This window comes from Sphaerodactylus townsendi, linkage group LG06 (assembly GCF_021028975.2).
Source record: "Sphaerodactylus townsendi isolate TG3544 linkage group LG06, MPM_Stown_v2.3, whole genome shotgun sequence".
Classification (NCBI taxonomy): domain Eukaryota; kingdom Metazoa; phylum Chordata; class Lepidosauria; order Squamata; family Sphaerodactylidae; genus Sphaerodactylus; species Sphaerodactylus townsendi.
The window spans coordinates 128,109,888-128,127,899 of record NC_059430.1 but is presented as its reverse complement, the minus strand read 5'-3'; the positions used below and the strand labels follow the sequence as shown (position 1 = coordinate 128,127,899).

At 85.5% G+C, this 18,012-nt stretch overlaps 1 protein-coding gene across 1 annotated transcript in view; it reads right to left on the bottom strand.

Annotated features, from left to right (window-relative positions):
- Positions 1 to 15,774, bottom strand: part of NAPA (NSF attachment protein alpha) — a 54,839-nt gene extending 39,065 nt beyond the window's left edge. Inside the window, exon 1 of the mRNA XM_048501725.1 lies at positions 15,716 to 15,774. Within this exon, the coding sequence (XP_048357682.1) occupies positions 15,716 to 15,774 (59 nt within the window). The remainder of the gene's footprint in view (positions 1 to 15,715) is intronic.
- Between the last annotated feature and the right edge of the window lie 2,238 nt (positions 15,775 to 18,012).

Genomic DNA, 18,012 nt, shown 5'->3' with positions numbered 1-18,012 from the left:
GGGGGGGGTGGGGGGGGGGGGGGGTGGGGGGGGGGGGGGGTGGGGGGGGGGGGGGGTGGGGGGGGGGGGGGGTGGGGGGGGGGGGGGGTGGGGGGGGGGGGGGGTGGGGGGGGGGGGGGGTGGGGGGGGGGGGGGGTGGGGGGGGGGGGGGGTGGGGGGGGGGGGGGGTGGGGGGGGGGGGGGGTGGGGGGGGGGGGGGGTGGGGGGGGGGGGGGGTGGGGGGGGGGGGGGGTGGGGGGGGGGGGGGGTGGGGGGGGGGGGGGGTGGGGGGGGGGGGGGGTGGGGGGGGGGGGGGGTGGGGGGGGGGGGGGGTGGGGGGGGGGGGGGGTGGGGGGGGGGGGGGGTGGGGGGGGGGGGGGGTGGGGGGGGGGGGGGGTGGGGGGGGGGGGGGGTGGGGGGGGGGGGGGGTGGGGGGGGGGGGGGGTGGGGGGGGGGGGGGGTGGGGGGGGGGGGGGGTGGGGGGGGGGGGGGGTGGGGGGGGGGGGGGGTGGGGGGGGGGGGGGGTGGGGGGGGGGGGGGGTGGGGGGGGGGGGGGGTGGGGGGGGGGGGGGGTGGGGGGGGGGGGGGGTGGGGGGGGGGGGGGGTGGGGGGGGGGGGGGGTGGGGGGGGGGGGGGGTGGGGGGGGGGGGGGGTGGGGGGGGGGGGGGGTGGGGGGGGGGGGGGGTGGGGGGGGGGGGGGGTGGGGGGGGGGGGGGGTGGGGGGGGGGGGGGGTGGGGGGGGGGGGGGGTGGGGGGGGGGGGGGGTGGGGGGGGGGGGGGGTGGGGGGGGGGGGGGGTGGGGGGGGGGGGGGGTGGGGGGGGGGGGGGGTGGGGGGGGGGGGGGGTGGGGGGGGGGGGGGGTGGGGGGGGGGGGGGGTGGGGGGGGGGGGGGGTGGGGGGGGGGGGGGGTGGGGGGGGGGGGGGGTGGGGGGGGGGGGGGGTGGGGGGGGGGGGGGGTGGGGGGGGGGGGGGGTGGGGGGGGGGGGGGGTGGGGGGGGGGGGGGGTGGGGGGGGGGGGGGGTGGGGGGGGGGGGGGGTGGGGGGGGGGGGGGGTGGGGGGGGGGGGGGGTGGGGGGGGGGGGGGGTGGGGGGGGGGGGGGGTGGGGGGGGGGGGGGGTGGGGGGGGGGGGGGGTGGGGGGGGGGGGGGGTGGGGGGGGGGGGGGGTGGGGGGGGGGGGGGGTGGGGGGGGGGGGGGGTGGGGGGGGGGGGGGGTGGGGGGGGGGGGGGGTGGGGGGGGGGGGGGGTGGGGGGGGGGGGGGGTGGGGGGGGGGGGGGGTGGGGGGGGGGGGGGGTGGGGGGGGGGGGGGGTGGGGGGGGGGGGGGGTGGGGGGGGGGGGGGGTGGGGGGGGGGGGGGGTGGGGGGGGGGGGGGGTGGGGGGGGGGGGGGGTGGGGGGGGGGGGGGGTGGGGGGGGGGGGGGGTGGGGGGGGGGGGGGGTGGGGGGGGGGGGGGGTGGGGGGGGGGGGGGGTGGGGGGGGGGGGGGGTGGGGGGGGGGGGGGGTGGGGGGGGGGGGGGGTGGGGGGGGGGGGGGGTGGGGGGGGGGGGGGGTGGGGGGGGGGGGGGGTGGGGGGGGGGGGGGGTGGGGGGGGGGGGGGGTGGGGGGGGGGGGGGGTGGGGGGGGGGGGGGGTGGGGGGGGGGGGGGGTGGGGGGGGGGGGGGGTGGGGGGGGGGGGGGGTGGGGGGGGGGGGGGGTGGGGGGGGGGGGGGGTGGGGGGGGGGGGGGGTGGGGGGGGGGGGGGGTGGGGGGGGGGGGGGGTGGGGGGGGGGGGGGGTGGGGGGGGGGGGGGGTGGGGGGGGGGGGGGGTGGGGGGGGGGGGGGGTGGGGGGGGGGGGGGGTGGGGGGGGGGGGGGGTGGGGGGGGGGGGGGGTGGGGGGGGGGGGGGGTGGGGGGGGGGGGGGGTGGGGGGGGGGGGGGGTGGGGGGGGGGGGGGGTGGGGGGGGGGGGGGGTGGGGGGGGGGGGGGGTGGGGGGGGGGGGGGGTGGGGGGGGGGGGGGGTGGGGGGGGGGGGGGGTGGGGGGGGGGGGGGGTGGGGGGGGGGGGGGGTGGGGGGGGGGGGGGGTGGGGGGGGGGGGGGGTGGGGGGGGGGGGGGGTGGGGGGGGGGGGGGGTGGGGGGGGGGGGGGGTGGGGGGGGGGGGGGGTGGGGGGGGGGGGGGGTGGGGGGGGGGGGGGGTGGGGGGGGGGGGGGGTGGGGGGGGGGGGGGGTGGGGGGGGGGGGGGGTGGGGGGGGGGGGGGGTGGGGGGGGGGGGGGGTGGGGGGGGGGGGGGGTGGGGGGGGGGGGGGGTGGGGGGGGGGGGGGGTGGGGGGGGGGGGGGGTGGGGGGGGGGGGGGGTGGGGGGGGGGGGGGGTGGGGGGGGGGGGGGGTGGGGGGGGGGGGGGGTGGGGGGGGGGGGGGGTGGGGGGGGGGGGGGGTGGGGGGGGGGGGGGGTGGGGGGGGGGGGGGGTGGGGGGGGGGGGGGGTGGGGGGGGGGGGGGGTGGGGGGGGGGGGGGGTGGGGGGGGGGGGGGGTGGGGGGGGGGGGGGGTGGGGGGGGGGGGGGGTGGGGGGGGGGGGGGGTGGGGGGGGGGGGGGGTGGGGGGGGGGGGGGGTGGGGGGGGGGGGGGGTGGGGGGGGGGGGGGGTGGGGGGGGGGGGGGGTGGGGGGGGGGGGGGGTGGGGGGGGGGGGGGGTGGGGGGGGGGGGGGGTGGGGGGGGGGGGGGGTGGGGGGGGGGGGGGGTGGGGGGGGGGGGGGGTGGGGGGGGGGGGGGGTGGGGGGGGGGGGGGGTGGGGGGGGGGGGGGGTGGGGGGGGGGGGGGGTGGGGGGGGGGGGGGGTGGGGGGGGGGGGGGGTGGGGGGGGGGGGGGGTGGGGGGGGGGGGGGGTGGGGGGGGGGGGGGGTGGGGGGGGGGGGGGGTGGGGGGGGGGGGGGGTGGGGGGGGGGGGGGGTGGGGGGGGGGGGGGGTGGGGGGGGGGGGGGGTGGGGGGGGGGGGGGGTGGGGGGGGGGGGGGGTGGGGGGGGGGGGGGGTGGGGGGGGGGGGGGGTGGGGGGGGGGGGGGGTGGGGGGGGGGGGGGGTGGGGGGGGGGGGGGGTGGGGGGGGGGGGGGGTGGGGGGGGGGGGGGGTGGGGGGGGGGGGGGGTGGGGGGGGGGGGGGGTGGGGGGGGGGGGGGGTGGGGGGGGGGGGGGGTGGGGGGGGGGGGGGGTGGGGGGGGGGGGGGGTGGGGGGGGGGGGGGGTGGGGGGGGGGGGGGGTGGGGGGGGGGGGGGGTGGGGGGGGGGGGGGGTGGGGGGGGGGGGGGGTGGGGGGGGGGGGGGGTGGGGGGGGGGGGGGGTGGGGGGGGGGGGGGGTGGGGGGGGGGGGGGGTGGGGGGGGGGGGGGGTGGGGGGGGGGGGGGGTGGGGGGGGGGGGGGGTGGGGGGGGGGGGGGGTGGGGGGGGGGGGGGGTGGGGGGGGGGGGGGGTGGGGGGGGGGGGGGGTGGGGGGGGGGGGGGGTGGGGGGGGGGGGGGGTGGGGGGGGGGGGGGGTGGGGGGGGGGGGGGGTGGGGGGGGGGGGGGGTGGGGGGGGGGGGGGGTGGGGGGGGGGGGGGGTGGGGGGGGGGGGGGGTGGGGGGGGGGGGGGGTGGGGGGGGGGGGGGGTGGGGGGGGGGGGGGGTGGGGGGGGGGGGGGGTGGGGGGGGGGGGGGGTGGGGGGGGGGGGGGGTGGGGGGGGGGGGGGGTGGGGGGGGGGGGGGGTGGGGGGGGGGGGGGGTGGGGGGGGGGGGGGGTGGGGGGGGGGGGGGGTGGGGGGGGGGGGGGGTGGGGGGGGGGGGGGGTGGGGGGGGGGGGGGGTGGGGGGGGGGGGGGGTGGGGGGGGGGGGGGGTGGGGGGGGGGGGGGGTGGGGGGGGGGGGGGGTGGGGGGGGGGGGGGGTGGGGGGGGGGGGGGGTGGGGGGGGGGGGGGGTGGGGGGGGGGGGGGGTGGGGGGGGGGGGGGGTGGGGGGGGGGGGGGGTGGGGGGGGGGGGGGGTGGGGGGGGGGGGGGGTGGGGGGGGGGGGGGGTGGGGGGGGGGGGGGGTGGGGGGGGGGGGGGGTGGGGGGGGGGGGGGGTGGGGGGGGGGGGGGGTGGGGGGGGGGGGGGGTGGGGGGGGGGGGGGGTGGGGGGGGGGGGGGGTGGGGGGGGGGGGGGGTGGGGGGGGGGGGGGGTGGGGGGGGGGGGGGGTGGGGGGGGGGGGGGGTGGGGGGGGGGGGGGGTGGGGGGGGGGGGGGGTGGGGGGGGGGGGGGGTGGGGGGGGGGGGGGGTGGGGGGGGGGGGGGGTGGGGGGGGGGGGGGGTGGGGGGGGGGGGGGGTGGGGGGGGGGGGGGGTGGGGGGGGGGGGGGGTGGGGGGGGGGGGGGGTGGGGGGGGGGGGGGGTGGGGGGGGGGGGGGGTGGGGGGGGGGGGGGGTGGGGGGGGGGGGGGGTGGGGGGGGGGGGGGGTGGGGGGGGGGGGGGGTGGGGGGGGGGGGGGGTGGGGGGGGGGGGGGGTGGGGGGGGGGGGGGGTGGGGGGGGGGGGGGGTGGGGGGGGGGGGGGGTGGGGGGGGGGGGGGGTGGGGGGGGGGGGGGGTGGGGGGGGGGGGGGGTGGGGGGGGGGGGGGGTGGGGGGGGGGGGGGGTGGGGGGGGGGGGGGGTGGGGGGGGGGGGGGGTGGGGGGGGGGGGGGGTGGGGGGGGGGGGGGGTGGGGGGGGGGGGGGGTGGGGGGGGGGGGGGGTGGGGGGGGGGGGGGGTGGGGGGGGGGGGGGGTGGGGGGGGGGGGGGGTGGGGGGGGGGGGGGGTGGGGGGGGGGGGGGGTGGGGGGGGGGGGGGGTGGGGGGGGGGGGGGGTGGGGGGGGGGGGGGGTGGGGGGGGGGGGGGGTGGGGGGGGGGGGGGGTGGGGGGGGGGGGGGGTGGGGGGGGGGGGGGGTGGGGGGGGGGGGGGGTGGGGGGGGGGGGGGGTGGGGGGGGGGGGGGGTGGGGGGGGGGGGGGGTGGGGGGGGGGGGGGGTGGGGGGGGGGGGGGGTGGGGGGGGGGGGGGGTGGGGGGGGGGGGGGGTGGGGGGGGGGGGGGGTGGGGGGGGGGGGGGGTGGGGGGGGGGGGGGGTGGGGGGGGGGGGGGGTGGGGGGGGGGGGGGGTGGGGGGGGGGGGGGGTGGGGGGGGGGGGGGGTGGGGGGGGGGGGGGGTGGGGGGGGGGGGGGGTGGGGGGGGGGGGGGGTGGGGGGGGGGGGGGGTGGGGGGGGGGGGGGGTGGGGGGGGGGGGGGGTGGGGGGGGGGGGGGGTGGGGGGGGGGGGGGGTGGGGGGGGGGGGGGGTGGGGGGGGGGGGGGGTGGGGGGGGGGGGGGGTGGGGGGGGGGGGGGGTGGGGGGGGGGGGGGGTGGGGGGGGGGGGGGGTGGGGGGGGGGGGGGGTGGGGGGGGGGGGGGGTGGGGGGGGGGGGGGGTGGGGGGGGGGGGGGGTGGGGGGGGGGGGGGGTGGGGGGGGGGGGGGGTGGGGGGGGGGGGGGGTGGGGGGGGGGGGGGGTGGGGGGGGGGGGGGGTGGGGGGGGGGGGGGGTGGGGGGGGGGGGGGGTGGGGGGGGGGGGGGGTGGGGGGGGGGGGGGGTGGGGGGGGGGGGGGGTGGGGGGGGGGGGGGGTGGGGGGGGGGGGGGGTGGGGGGGGGGGGGGGTGGGGGGGGGGGGGGGTGGGGGGGGGGGGGGGTGGGGGGGGGGGGGGGTGGGGGGGGGGGGGGGTGGGGGGGGGGGGGGGTGGGGGGGGGGGGGGGTGGGGGGGGGGGGGGGTGGGGGGGGGGGGGGGTGGGGGGGGGGGGGGGTGGGGGGGGGGGGGGGTGGGGGGGGGGGGGGGTGGGGGGGGGGGGGGGTGGGGGGGGGGGGGGGTGGGGGGGGGGGGGGGTGGGGGGGGGGGGGGGTGGGGGGGGGGGGGGGTGGGGGGGGGGGGGGGTGGGGGGGGGGGGGGGTGGGGGGGGGGGGGGGTGGGGGGGGGGGGGGGTGGGGGGGGGGGGGGGTGGGGGGGGGGGGGGGTGGGGGGGGGGGGGGGTGGGGGGGGGGGGGGGTGGGGGGGGGGGGGGGTGGGGGGGGGGGGGGGTGGGGGGGGGGGGGGGTGGGGGGGGGGGGGGGTGGGGGGGGGGGGGGGTGGGGGGGGGGGGGGGTGGGGGGGGGGGGGGGTGGGGGGGGGGGGGGGTGGGGGGGGGGGGGGGTGGGGGGGGGGGGGGGTGGGGGGGGGGGGGGGTGGGGGGGGGGGGGGGTGGGGGGGGGGGGGGGTGGGGGGGGGGGGGGGTGGGGGGGGGGGGGGGTGGGGGGGGGGGGGGGTGGGGGGGGGGGGGGGTGGGGGGGGGGGGGGGTGGGGGGGGGGGGGGGTGGGGGGGGGGGGGGGTGGGGGGGGGGGGGGGTGGGGGGGGGGGGGGGTGGGGGGGGGGGGGGGTGGGGGGGGGGGGGGGTGGGGGGGGGGGGGGGTGGGGGGGGGGGGGGGTGGGGGGGGGGGGGGGTGGGGGGGGGGGGGGGTGGGGGGGGGGGGGGGTGGGGGGGGGGGGGGGTGGGGGGGGGGGGGGGTGGGGGGGGGGGGGGGTGGGGGGGGGGGGGGGTGGGGGGGGGGGGGGGTGGGGGGGGGGGGGGGTGGGGGGGGGGGGGGGTGGGGGGGGGGGGGGGTGGGGGGGGGGGGGGGTGGGGGGGGGGGGGGGTGGGGGGGGGGGGGGGTGGGGGGGGGGGGGGGTGGGGGGGGGGGGGGGTGGGGGGGGGGGGGGGTGGGGGGGGGGGGGGGTGGGGGGGGGGGGGGGTGGGGGGGGGGGGGGGTGGGGGGGGGGGGGGGTGGGGGGGGGGGGGGGTGGGGGGGGGGGGGGGTGGGGGGGGGGGGGGGTGGGGGGGGGGGGGGGTGGGGGGGGGGGGGGGTGGGGGGGGGGGGGGGTGGGGGGGGGGGGGGGTGGGGGGGGGGGGGGGTGGGGGGGGGGGGGGGTGGGGGGGGGGGGGGGTGGGGGGGGGGGGGGGTGGGGGGGGGGGGGGGTGGGGGGGGGGGGGGGTGGGGGGGGGGGGGGGTGGGGGGGGGGGGGGGTGGGGGGGGGGGGGGGTGGGGGGGGGGGGGGGTGGGGGGGGGGGGGGGTGGGGGGGGGGGGGGGTGGGGGGGGGGGGGGGTGGGGGGGGGGGGGGGTGGGGGGGGGGGGGGGTGGGGGGGGGGGGGGGTGGGGGGGGGGGGGGGTGGGGGGGGGGGGGGGTGGGGGGGGGGGGGGGTGGGGGGGGGGGGGGGTGGGGGGGGGGGGGGGTGGGGGGGGGGGGGGGTGGGGGGGGGGGGGGGTGGGGGGGGGGGGGGGTGGGGGGGGGGGGGGGTGGGGGGGGGGGGGGGTGGGGGGGGGGGGGGGTGGGGGGGGGGGGGGGTGGGGGGGGGGGGGGGTGGGGGGGGGGGGGGGTGGGGGGGGGGGGGGGTGGGGGGGGGGGGGGGTGGGGGGGGGGGGGGGTGGGGGGGGGGGGGGGTGGGGGGGGGGGGGGGTGGGGGGGGGGGGGGGTGGGGGGGGGGGGGGGTGGGGGGGGGGGGGGGTGGGGGGGGGGGGGGGTGGGGGGGGGGGGGGGTGGGGGGGGGGGGGGGTGGGGGGGGGGGGGGGTGGGGGGGGGGGGGGGTGGGGGGGGGGGGGGGTGGGGGGGGGGGGGGGTGGGGGGGGGGGGGGGTGGGGGGGGGGGGGGGTGGGGGGGGGGGGGGGTGGGGGGGGGGGGGGGTGGGGGGGGGGGGGGGTGGGGGGGGGGGGGGGTGGGGGGGGGGGGGGGTGGGGGGGGGGGGGGGTGGGGGGGGGGGGGGGTGGGGGGGGGGGGGGGTGGGGGGGGGGGGGGGTGGGGGGGGGGGGGGGTGGGGGGGGGGGGGGGTGGGGGGGGGGGGGGGTGGGGGGGGGGGGGGGTGGGGGGGGGGGGGGGTGGGGGGGGGGGGGGGTGGGGGGGGGGGGGGGTGGGGGGGGGGGGGGGTGGGGGGGGGGGGGGGTGGGGGGGGGGGGGGGTGGGGGGGGGGGGGGGTGGGGGGGGGGGGGGGTGGGGGGGGGGGGGGGTGGGGGGGGGGGGGGGTGGGGGGGGGGGGGGGTGGGGGGGGGGGGGGGTGGGGGGGGGGGGGGGTGGGGGGGGGGGGGGGTGGGGGGGGGGGGGGGTGGGGGGGGGGGGGGGTGGGGGGGGGGGGGGGTGGGGGGGGGGGGGGGTGGGGGGGGGGGGGGGTGGGGGGGGGGGGGGGTGGGGGGGGGGGGGGGTGGGGGGGGGGGGGGGTGGGGGGGGGGGGGGGTGGGGGGGGGGGGGGGTGGGGGGGGGGGGGGGTGGGGGGGGGGGGGGGTGGGGGGGGGGGGGGGTGGGGGGGGGGGGGGGTGGGGGGGGGGGGGGGTGGGGGGGGGGGGGGGTGGGGGGGGGGGGGGGTGGGGGGGGGGGGGGGTGGGGGGGGGGGGGGGTGGGGGGGGGGGGGGGTGGGGGGGGGGGGGGGTGGGGGGGGGGGGGGGTGGGGGGGGGGGGGGGTGGGGGGGGGGGGGGGTGGGGGGGGGGGGGGGTGGGGGGGGGGGGGGGTGGGGGGGGGGGGGGGTGGGGGGGGGGGGGGGTGGGGGGGGGGGGGGGTGGGGGGGGGGGGGGGTGGGGGGGGGGGGGGGTGGGGGGGGGGGGGGGTGGGGGGGGGGGGGGGTGGGGGGGGGGGGGGGTGGGGGGGGGGGGGGGTGGGGGGGGGGGGGGGTGGGGGGGGGGGGGGGTGGGGGGGGGGGGGGGTGGGGGGGGGGGGGGGTGGGGGGGGGGGGGGGTGGGGGGGGGGGGGGGTGGGGGGGGGGGGGGGTGGGGGGGGGGGGGGGTGGGGGGGGGGGGGGGTGGGGGGGGGGGGGGGTGGGGGGGGGGGGGGGTGGGGGGGGGGGGGGGTGGGGGGGGGGGGGGGTGGGGGGGGGGGGGGGTGGGGGGGGGGGGGGGTGGGGGGGGGGGGGGGTGGGGGGGGGGGGGGGTGGGGGGGGGGGGGGGTGGGGGGGGGGGGGGGTGGGGGGGGGGGGGGGTGGGGGGGGGGGGGGGTGGGGGGGGGGGGGGGTGGGGGGGGGGGGGGGTGGGGGGGGGGGGGGGTGGGGGGGGGGGGGGGTGGGGGGGGGGGGGGGTGGGGGGGGGGGGGGGTGGGGGGGGGGGGGGGTGGGGGGGGGGGGGGGTGGGGGGGGGGGGGGGTGGGGGGGGGGGGGGGTGGGGGGGGGGGGGGGTGGGGGGGGGGGGGGGTGGGGGGGGGGGGGGGTGGGGGGGGGGGGGGGTGGGGGGGGGGGGGGGTGGGGGGGGGGGGGGGTGGGGGGGGGGGGGGGTGGGGGGGGGGGGGGGTGGGGGGGGGGGGGGGTGGGGGGGGGGGGGGGTGGGGGGGGGGGGGGGTGGGGGGGGGGGGGGGTGGGGGGGGGGGGGGGTGGGGGGGGGGGGGGGTGGGGGGGGGGGGGGGTGGGGGGGGGGGGGGGTGGGGGGGGGGGGGGGTGGGGGGGGGGGGGGGTGGGGGGGGGGGGGGGTGGGGGGGGGGGGGGGTGGGGGGGGGGGGGGGTGGGGGGGGGGGGGGGTGGGGGGGGGGGGGGGTGGGGGGGGGGGGGGGTGGGGGGGGGGGGGGGTGGGGGGGGGGGGGGGTGGGGGGGGGGGGGGGTGGGGGGGGGGGGGGGTGGGGGGGGGGGGGGGTGGGGGGGGGGGGGGGTGGGGGGGGGGGGGGGTGGGGGGGGGGGGGGGTGGGGGGGGGGGGGGGTGGGGGGGGGGGGGGGTGGGGGGGGGGGGGGGTGGGGGGGGGGGGGGGTGGGGGGGGGGGGGGGTGGGGGGGGGGGGGGGTGGGGGGGGGGGGGGGTGGGGGGGGGGGGGGGTGGGGGGGGGGGGGGGTGGGGGGGGGGGGGGGTGGGGGGGGGGGGGGGTGGGGGGGGGGGGGGGTGGGGGGGGGGGGGGGTGGGGGGGGGGGGGGGTGGGGGGGGGGGGGGGTGGGGGGGGGGGGGGGTGGGGGGGGGGGGGGGTGGGGGGGGGGGGGGGTGGGGGGGGGGGGGGGTGGGGGGGGGGGGGGGTGGGGGGGGGGGGGGGTGGGGGGGGGGGGGGGTGGGGGGGGGGGGGGGTGGGGGGGGGGGGGGGTGGGGGGGGGGGGGGGTGGGGGGGGGGGGGGGTGGGGGGGGGGGGGGGTGGGGGGGGGGGGGGGTGGGGGGGGGGGGGGGTGGGGGGGGGGGGGGGTGGGGGGGGGGGGGGGTGGGGGGGGGGGGGGGTGGGGGGGGGGGGGGGTGGGGGGGGGGGGGGGTGGGGGGGGGGGGGGGTGGGGGGGGGGGGGGGTGGGGGGGGGGGGGGGTGGGGGGGGGGGGGGGTGGGGGGGGGGGGGGGTGGGGGGGGGGGGGGGTGGGGGGGGGGGGGGGTGGGGGGGGGGGGGGGTGGGGGGGGGGGGGGGTGGGGGGGGGGGGGGGTGGGGGGGGGGGGGGGTGGGGGGGGGGGGGGGTGGGGGGGGGGGGGGGTGGGGGGGGGGGGGGGTGGGGGGGGGGGGGGGTGGGGGGGGGGGGGGGTGGGGGGGGGGGGGGGTGGGGGGGGGGGGGGGTGGGGGGGGGGGGGGGTGGGGGGGGGGGGGGGTGGGGGGGGGGGGGGGTGGGGGGGGGGGGGGGTGGGGGGGGGGGGGGGTGGGGGGGGGGGGGGGTGGGGGGGGGGGGGGGTGGGGGGGGGGGGGGGTGGGGGGGGGGGGGGGTGGGGGGGGGGGGGGGTGGGGGGGGGGGGGGGTGGGGGGGGGGGGGGGTGGGGGGGGGGGGGGGTGGGGGGGGGGGGGGGTGGGGGGGGGGGGGGGTGGGGGGGGGGGGGGGTGGGGGGGGGGGGGGGTGGGGGGGGGGGGGGGTGGGGGGGGGGGGGGGTGGGGGGGGGGGGGGGTGGGGGGGGGGGGGGGTGGGGGGGGGGGGGGGTGGGGGGGGGGGGGGGTGGGGGGGGGGGGGGGTGGGGGGGGGGGGGGGTGGGGGGGGGGGGGGGTGGGGGGGGGGGGGGGTGGGGGGGGGGGGGGGTGGGGGGGGGGGGGGGTGGGGGGGGGGGGGGGTGGGGGGGGGGGGGGGTGGGGGGGGGGGGGGGTGGGGGGGGGGGGGGGTGGGGGGGGGGGGGGGTGGGGGGGGGGGGGGGTGGGGGGGGGGGGGGGTGGGGGGGGGGGGGGGTGGGGGGGGGGGGGGGTGGGGGGGGGGGGGGGTGGGGGGGGGGGGGGGTGGGGGGGGGGGGGGGTGGGGGGGGGGGGGGGTGGGGGGGGGGGGGGGTGGGGGGGGGGGGGGGTGGGGGGGGGGGGGGGTGGGGGGGGGGGGGGGTGGGGGGGGGGGGGGGTGGGGGGGGGGGGGGGTGGGGGGGGGGGGGGGTGGGGGGGGGGGGGGGTGGGGGGGGGGGGGGGTGGGGGGGGGGGGGGGTGGGGGGGGGGGGGGGTGGGGGGGGGGGGGGGTGGGGGGGGGGGGGGGTGGGGGGGGGGGGGGGTGGGGGGGGGGGGGGGTGGGGGGGGGGGGGGGTGGGGGGGGGGGGGGGTGGGGGGGGGGGGGGGTGGGGGGGGGGGGGGGTGGGGGGGGGGGGGGGTGGGGGGGGGGGGGGGTGGGGGGGGGGGGGGGTGGGGGGGGGGGGGGGTGGGGGGGGGGGGGGGTGGGGGGGGGGGGGGGTGGGGGGGGGGGGGGGTGGGGGGGGGGGGGGGTGGGGGGGGGGGGGGGTGGGGGGGGGGGGGGGTGGGGGGGGGGGGGGGTGGGGGGGGGGGGGGGTGGGGGGGGGGGGGGGTGGGGGGGGGGGGGGGTGGGGGGGGGGGGGGGTGGGGGGGGGGGGGGGTGGGGGGGGGGGGGGGTGGGGGGGGGGGGGGGTGGGGGGGGGGGGGGGTGGGGGGGGGGGGGGGTGGGGGGGGGGGGGGGTGGGGGGGGGGGGGGGTGGGGGGGGGGGGGGGTGGGGGGGGGGGGGGGTGGGGGGGGGGGGGGGTGGGGGGGGGGGGGGGTGGGGGGGGGGGGGGGTGGGGGGGGGGGGGGGTGGGGGGGGGGGGGGGTGGGGGGGGGGGGGGGTGGGGGGGGGGGGGGGTGGGGGGGGGGGGGGGTGGGGGGGGGGGGGGGTGGGGGGGGGGGGGGGTGGGGGGGGGGGGGGGTGGGGGGGGGGGGGGGTGGGGGGGGGGGGGGGTGGGGGGGGGGGGGGGTGGGGGGGGGGGGGGGTGGGGGGGGGGGGGGGTGGGGGGGGGGGGGGGTGGGGGGGGGGGGGGGTGGGGGGGGGGGGGGGTGGGGGGGGGGGGGGGTGGGGGGGGGGGGGGGTGGGGGGGGGGGGGGGTGGGGGGGGGGGGGGGTGGGGGGGGGGGGGGGTGGGGGGGGGGGGGGGTGGGGGGGGGGGGGGGTGGGGGGGGGGGGGGGTGGGGGGGGGGGGGGGTGGGGGGGGGGGGGGGTGGGGGGGGGGGGGGGTGGGGGGGGGGGGGGGTGGGGGGGGGGGGGGGTGGGGGGGGGGGGGGGTGGGGGGGGGGGGGGGTGGGGGGGGGGGGGGGTGGGGGGGGGGGGGGGTGGGGGGGGGGGGGGGTGGGGGGGGGGGGGGGTGGGGGGGGGGGGGGGTGGGGGGGGGGGGGGGTGGGGGGGGGGGGGGGTGGGGGGGGGGGGGGGTGGGGGGGGGGGGGGGTGGGGGGGGGGGGGGGTGGGGGGGGGGGGGGGTGGGGGGGGGGGGGGGTGGGGGGGGGGGGGGGTGGGGGGGGGGGGGGGTGGGGGGGGGGGGGGGTGGGGGGGGGGGGGGGTGGGGGGGGGGGGGGGTGGGGGGGGGGGGGGGTGGGGGGGGGGGGGGGTGGGGGGGGGGGGGGGTGGGGGGGGGGGGGGGTGGGGGGGGGGGGGGGTGGGGGGGGGGGGGGGTGGGGGGGGGGGGGGGTGGGGGGGGGGGGGGGTGGGGGGGGGGGGGGGTGGGGGGGGGGGGGGGTGGGGGGGGGGGGGGGTGGGGGGGGGGGGGGGTGGGGGGGGGGGGGGGTGGGGGGGGGGGGGGGTGGGGGGGGGGGGGGGTGGGGGGGGGGGGGGGTGGGGGGGGGGGGGGGTGGGGGGGGGGGGGGGTGGGGGGGGGGGGGGGTGGGGGGGGGGGGGGGTGGGGGGGGGGGGGGGTGGGGGGGGGGGGGGGTGGGGGGGGGGGGGGGTGGGGGGGGGGGGGGGTGGGGGGGGGGGGGGGTGGGGGGGGGGGGGGGTGGGGGGGGGGGGGGGTGGGGGGGGGGGGGGGTGGGGGGGGGGGGGGGTGGGGGGGGGGGGGGGTGGGGGGGGGGGGGGGTGGGGGGGGGGGGGGGTGGGGGGGGGGGGGGGTGGGGGGGGGGGGGGGTGGGGGGGGGGGGGGGTGGGGGGGGGGGGGGGTGGGGGGGGGGGGGGGTGGGGGGGGGGGGGGGTGGGGGGGGGGGGGGGTGGGGGGGGGGGGGGGTGGGGGGGGGGGGGGGTGGGGGGGGGGGGGGGTGGGGGGGGGGGGGGGTGGGGGGGGGGGGGGGTGGGGGGGGGGGGGGGTGGGGGGGGGGGGGGGTGGGGGGGGGGGGGGGTGGGGGGGGGGGGGGGTGGGGGGGGGGGGGGGTGGGGGGGGGGGGGGGTGGGGGGGGGGGGGGGTGGGGGGGGGGGGGGGTGGGGGGGGGGGGGGGTGGGGGGGGGGGGGGGTGGGGGGGGGGGGGGGTGGGGGGGGGGGGGGGTGGGGGGGGGGGGGGGTGGGGGGGGGGGGGGGTGGGGGGGGGGGGGGGTGGGGGGGGGGGGGGGTGGGGGGGGGGGGGGGTGGGGGGGGGGGGGGGTGGGGGGGGGGGGGGGTGGGGGGGGGGGGGGGTGGGGGGGGGGGGGGGTGGGGGGGGGGGGGGGTGGGGGGGGGGGGGGGTGGGGGGGGGGGGGGGTGGGGGGGGGGGGGGGTGGGGGGGGGGGGGGGTGGGGGGGGGGGGGGGTGGGGGGGGGGGGGGGTGGGGGGGGGGGGGGGTGGGGGGGGGGGGGGGTGGGGGGGGGGGGGGGTGGGGGGGGGGGGGGGTGGGGGGGGGGGGGGGTGGGGGGGGGGGGGGGTGGGGGGGGGGGGGGGTGGGGGGGGGGGGGGGTGGGGGGGGGGGGGGGTGGGGGGGGGGGGGGGTGGGGGGGGGGGGGGGTGGGGGGGGGGGGGGGTGGGGGGGGGGGGGGGTGGGGGGGGGGGGGGGTGGGGGGGGGGGGGGGTGGGGGGGGGGGGGGGTGGGGGGGGGGGGGGGTGGGGGGGGGGGGGGGTGGGGGGGGGGGGGGGTGGGGGGGGGGGGGGGTGGGGGGGGGGGGGGGTGGGGGGGGGGGGGGGTGGGGGGGGGGGGGGGTGGGGGGGGGGGGGGGTGGGGGGGGGGGGGGGTGGGGGGGGGGGGGGGTGGGGGGGGGGGGGGGTGGGGGGGGGGGGGGGTGGGGGGGGGGGGGGGTGGGGGGGGGGGGGGGTGGGGGGGGGGGGGGGTGGGGGGGGGGGGGGGTGGGGGGGGGGGGGGGTGGGGGGGGGGGGGGGTGGGGGGGGGGGGGGGTGGGGGGGGGGGGGGGTGGGGGGGGGGGGGGGTGGGGGGGGGGGGGGGTGGGGGGGGGGGGGGGTGGGGGGGGGGGGGGGTGGGGGGGGGGGGGGGTGGGGGGGGGGGGGGGTGGGGGGGGGGGGGGGTGGGGGGGGGGGGGGGTGGGGGGGGGGGGGGGTGGGGGGGGGGGGGGGTGGGGGGGGGGGGGGGTGGGGGGGGGGGGGGGTGGGGGGGGGGGGGGGTGGGGGGGGGGGGGGGTGGGGGGGGGGGGGGGTGGGGGGGGGGGGGGGTGGGGGGGGGGGGGGGTGGGGGGGGGGGGGGGTGGGGGGGGGGGGGGGTGGGGGGGGGGGGGGGTGGGGGGGGGGGGGGGGGGGGGGGGGGGGGGGGGGGGGGGGGGGGGGGGGGGGGGCTTTTTCCGGGGGGGGGTGGGGGGGGGGGGGGGGTGGGGGGGGGGGCGGGGGGGGGGGGGGGGGGGGGGGGGCGGGGGGGGGTGGGGGGGGGGGGGGGGGGGGGGGGGGGGGGGTCGGGGGGGGGGGGGGGGGAGGGGGGTGGGGGGGGGGGGGGGGGGGGGGTGGGGGGGGGGGTGGGGGGGGTGGGGGGGGGGTTGGGGTGGGGGGGTGGGGGGGGGGGGGGGGGGGGGGGGGGGGGGGGGGGGGGGGGGGCGGGGGGGGTGGGGGGGGTGTGGGGGGGGGGGGGGGGGGGATGCCCGGAGAGCAGCTGTCATGTTGGGTGGTAAGCTGGTTTGATCTGTGGGGGAATCTCATTGACCAGGCGCAGATCTGAATCAAAGCGATGCTGGCGAAGGAGGAAAGTCGAGCCGTCCTTTTAGAAATATGTGAAAGCAAGGAAATGGGGAAGCTGTCAGACAAAGAAAATTCTGCCTCTAGGGCGGCTTCATGGGAAGGGATCTCTTGCAGATGTCCTGCCGGCTTGCAGGACATCTCTTGACATTTGCTCCCATTTAAAACCCAGCCCGTTGGTCTAAATCTGATTGGGCGAACCAGGTTTTGGGTTGTCTCGCGCATCACCGGCGGAACCCCCCCCCCCCCCCAAGACCGAAGGTGGGCTTTCCGAGAAACAGTCCAGATGGATTCCTTGTCCCTGTGAAAAGGGTAGTGGCCACAGAATCTGGGATTCTCGAAAAACCGTGTTTCCGTTCCTTGGCATTTGCAGCCGTGCCCACGCAAACAGTGCCCAAATGTCGATGCGTAAAAGCGAATTGCTGTAAAGTGCTTGCATGTTGTTTTAATTGCTATAAATTTGTTTAACATGTTTTTATTGGGATTTTGTTTAAAAAAATTGTTTTTAATCTAGGTAAGCCGCCTAGAGACTTTGGTGTGAGGCAGGGTGTAAATATTCATGAATAAATAAAGAGGTTGAGGAACATTAAAGGTCCTTCGGTTACTTGGCTGAAGCACCCTTCCTCATTGACAGGTTGGAAGACTGTGAGCAGGTTCCTACCATGTTTCCCCCGAAAATAAGACAGTGTCTTATATTAATTTTTGCTCCCAAAGATGCGCTGCCTTATTTTCAGGGGATGTCTTATTTTTCCTGTGTTCTGTTTGTCGGGCATGCTTCCAAACAAAAACTTTGCTATGTCTTACTTTTGGGGGATGCCTTATATTTCGCACTTCAGCAAAATCTCTACTACATCTTATTTTCAAGGGATGTCTTATATTCGGGAAAACAGGGTAAGAATATAACTTATTGAACAAGAGAGGCTTTAAAAAATTATTATTATTATTATTTATTATTAATTATATTTCATATACCGCCCAACTCCTGCAGGGCTTTGGCCGGTGTACAGTGAAACCAAAAGGTAAAACAACAGCCTACAACAAAATGCAGAAATATAGAAGAACACATTAAAATTCTTTAAAAACAATAGCAGCATCATAGTATCCACCCCACGTTTGCTGGCGGCGTCCAAACCCATGCCTGTTAGGGGACCGGCAAGGTGCCGAAGGTGGTACAACAGATGGTTTTGTAGGTAAGAATGTCTCAAAGCCTATTGTTAGCTTTGCAGTAAACAACCGAAGGGGTGCTTACGGTAGGTGTTCTGTTCCCCAAGTAAAAACAGTCTTAAGTGCCCTATACTTGGCCAGAACAGAGTGGTAGACTCACAAGCAAGGTGTAACAGTTTTCTTTTAAAAAAGGTTTATTGCTTAGAATTGAGACCCTAACTCCTCTCAGGGTCAGACTAAAACAGGCTCATTCCGCACATGCAGAATAATGCACTTCCAAACTGCTTTCAGTGCTCTTTGAAGCTGTGCGGAATAGCAAAATCCACTTTCAAACAGTTGTGAAAGTGGTTTGAAAACGCATTATTTTGCGTGTGCGTAAGGGGCCAGAGTACTTGCTTGACTGGAACAACTTGAAGCTTGAGACTTTTATTCTTTCTTGACTTCTTCCAAGAAAGTCCACTTTGTCTGAGCTTCCTCTTGGTTCCTTCAGTGTCCTTTATCTGGATTCTACTTTCTGTTAACACCTTAACTTAATGCTCTCTATACTATACACCATAGACGTGACAGTTATTGCAGCCTTCCGGCTTCCCTGGAACCTTAGTCTAACTGAGCTAAACAAGGGCATTGCTGAGTAATGAAAGGAAGACTGCCTCTAGTACAGTGATGGCAAACCTATGGCACGGGTGCCAGAGGTGGCACTCAGAGCCCTTTCTATGGGCACATGTGCACAGAGTTCATTATGTTGGGGGGACGGAAAATCACCCCCCACACATACCCCTAGGCTGGCCTTGGCATGATCCTTTACCTGGGAGTAAGCTCAGTTGCTGGCAATGGGGCTTGCTTCTGAGTAAACTCTCCTAGGGTCGTGATTCATCCATTCGAAGTGTTGCACGGTTGCTTCACGAAGCTTACTCCCGAGTAACATGCGCCTCGGAGCCAACTGTTTTTTTCTAAACTAAAACCTCAGTATTCAGGTTAAATTGCCGTGTTGGCACTTTGTGAAAAATAAGTGGGTTTTGGGTTGCAATTTGGGCACTCGGTCTCAAAAAGGTTTGCCATCACTGCTATACACCATAGACGTAACAGATATTGCAGCCTTCCAGCTTCCCTGGAACCTTAATCTAACTGAGCTAAACAAGGGCATTGCTGGGTAATGAAAGGAAGACTGCCTCTAGGGTGATTTCTTAAAGGGACAGGGTCTAACTAAAATTCTCTCCCTTATAACACTCTACAAAGGAACTAAACCCATTGTAACAATAAGGACAACTGAGAATTAATAAGAAAATAATAAGAGCTTCTCTGGGGGCATGACAGTAGGCCAAGGTTCTCCAACATGGGATTCTGGTCGGATATTCCGACTAGGACACCAAATTGGTTTTGATTGGAAAATCAGTAGAGCAAATAACTTTCACTGTTGGCAAAGCAAAACTTGCTGGTTATATATCCCCTGCACACCCGTTTGTGAAGATGTAGTAGTCAACCCTTTCCGGTAGAATCCCTAGGAAACATCGCTCAGAGATTGAATGCTAGGTATGATAGATTTTCCTCCTGGTTCAACAGAAGCGCCACAGTGCCACTGAGGAGGTCTACTTGTGAGCAAGTCAGGCTGCTCACAAAAAAAGAGGTAATCACCCCAGGGGAGGGAGGAAGAAGAAGAGTTTGGATTTATATCCCCCCTTTCTCTCCTGCAGGAGACTCAAAGGGGCTGACAATCTCCTGGCTCTTCCCCCCTCACAAC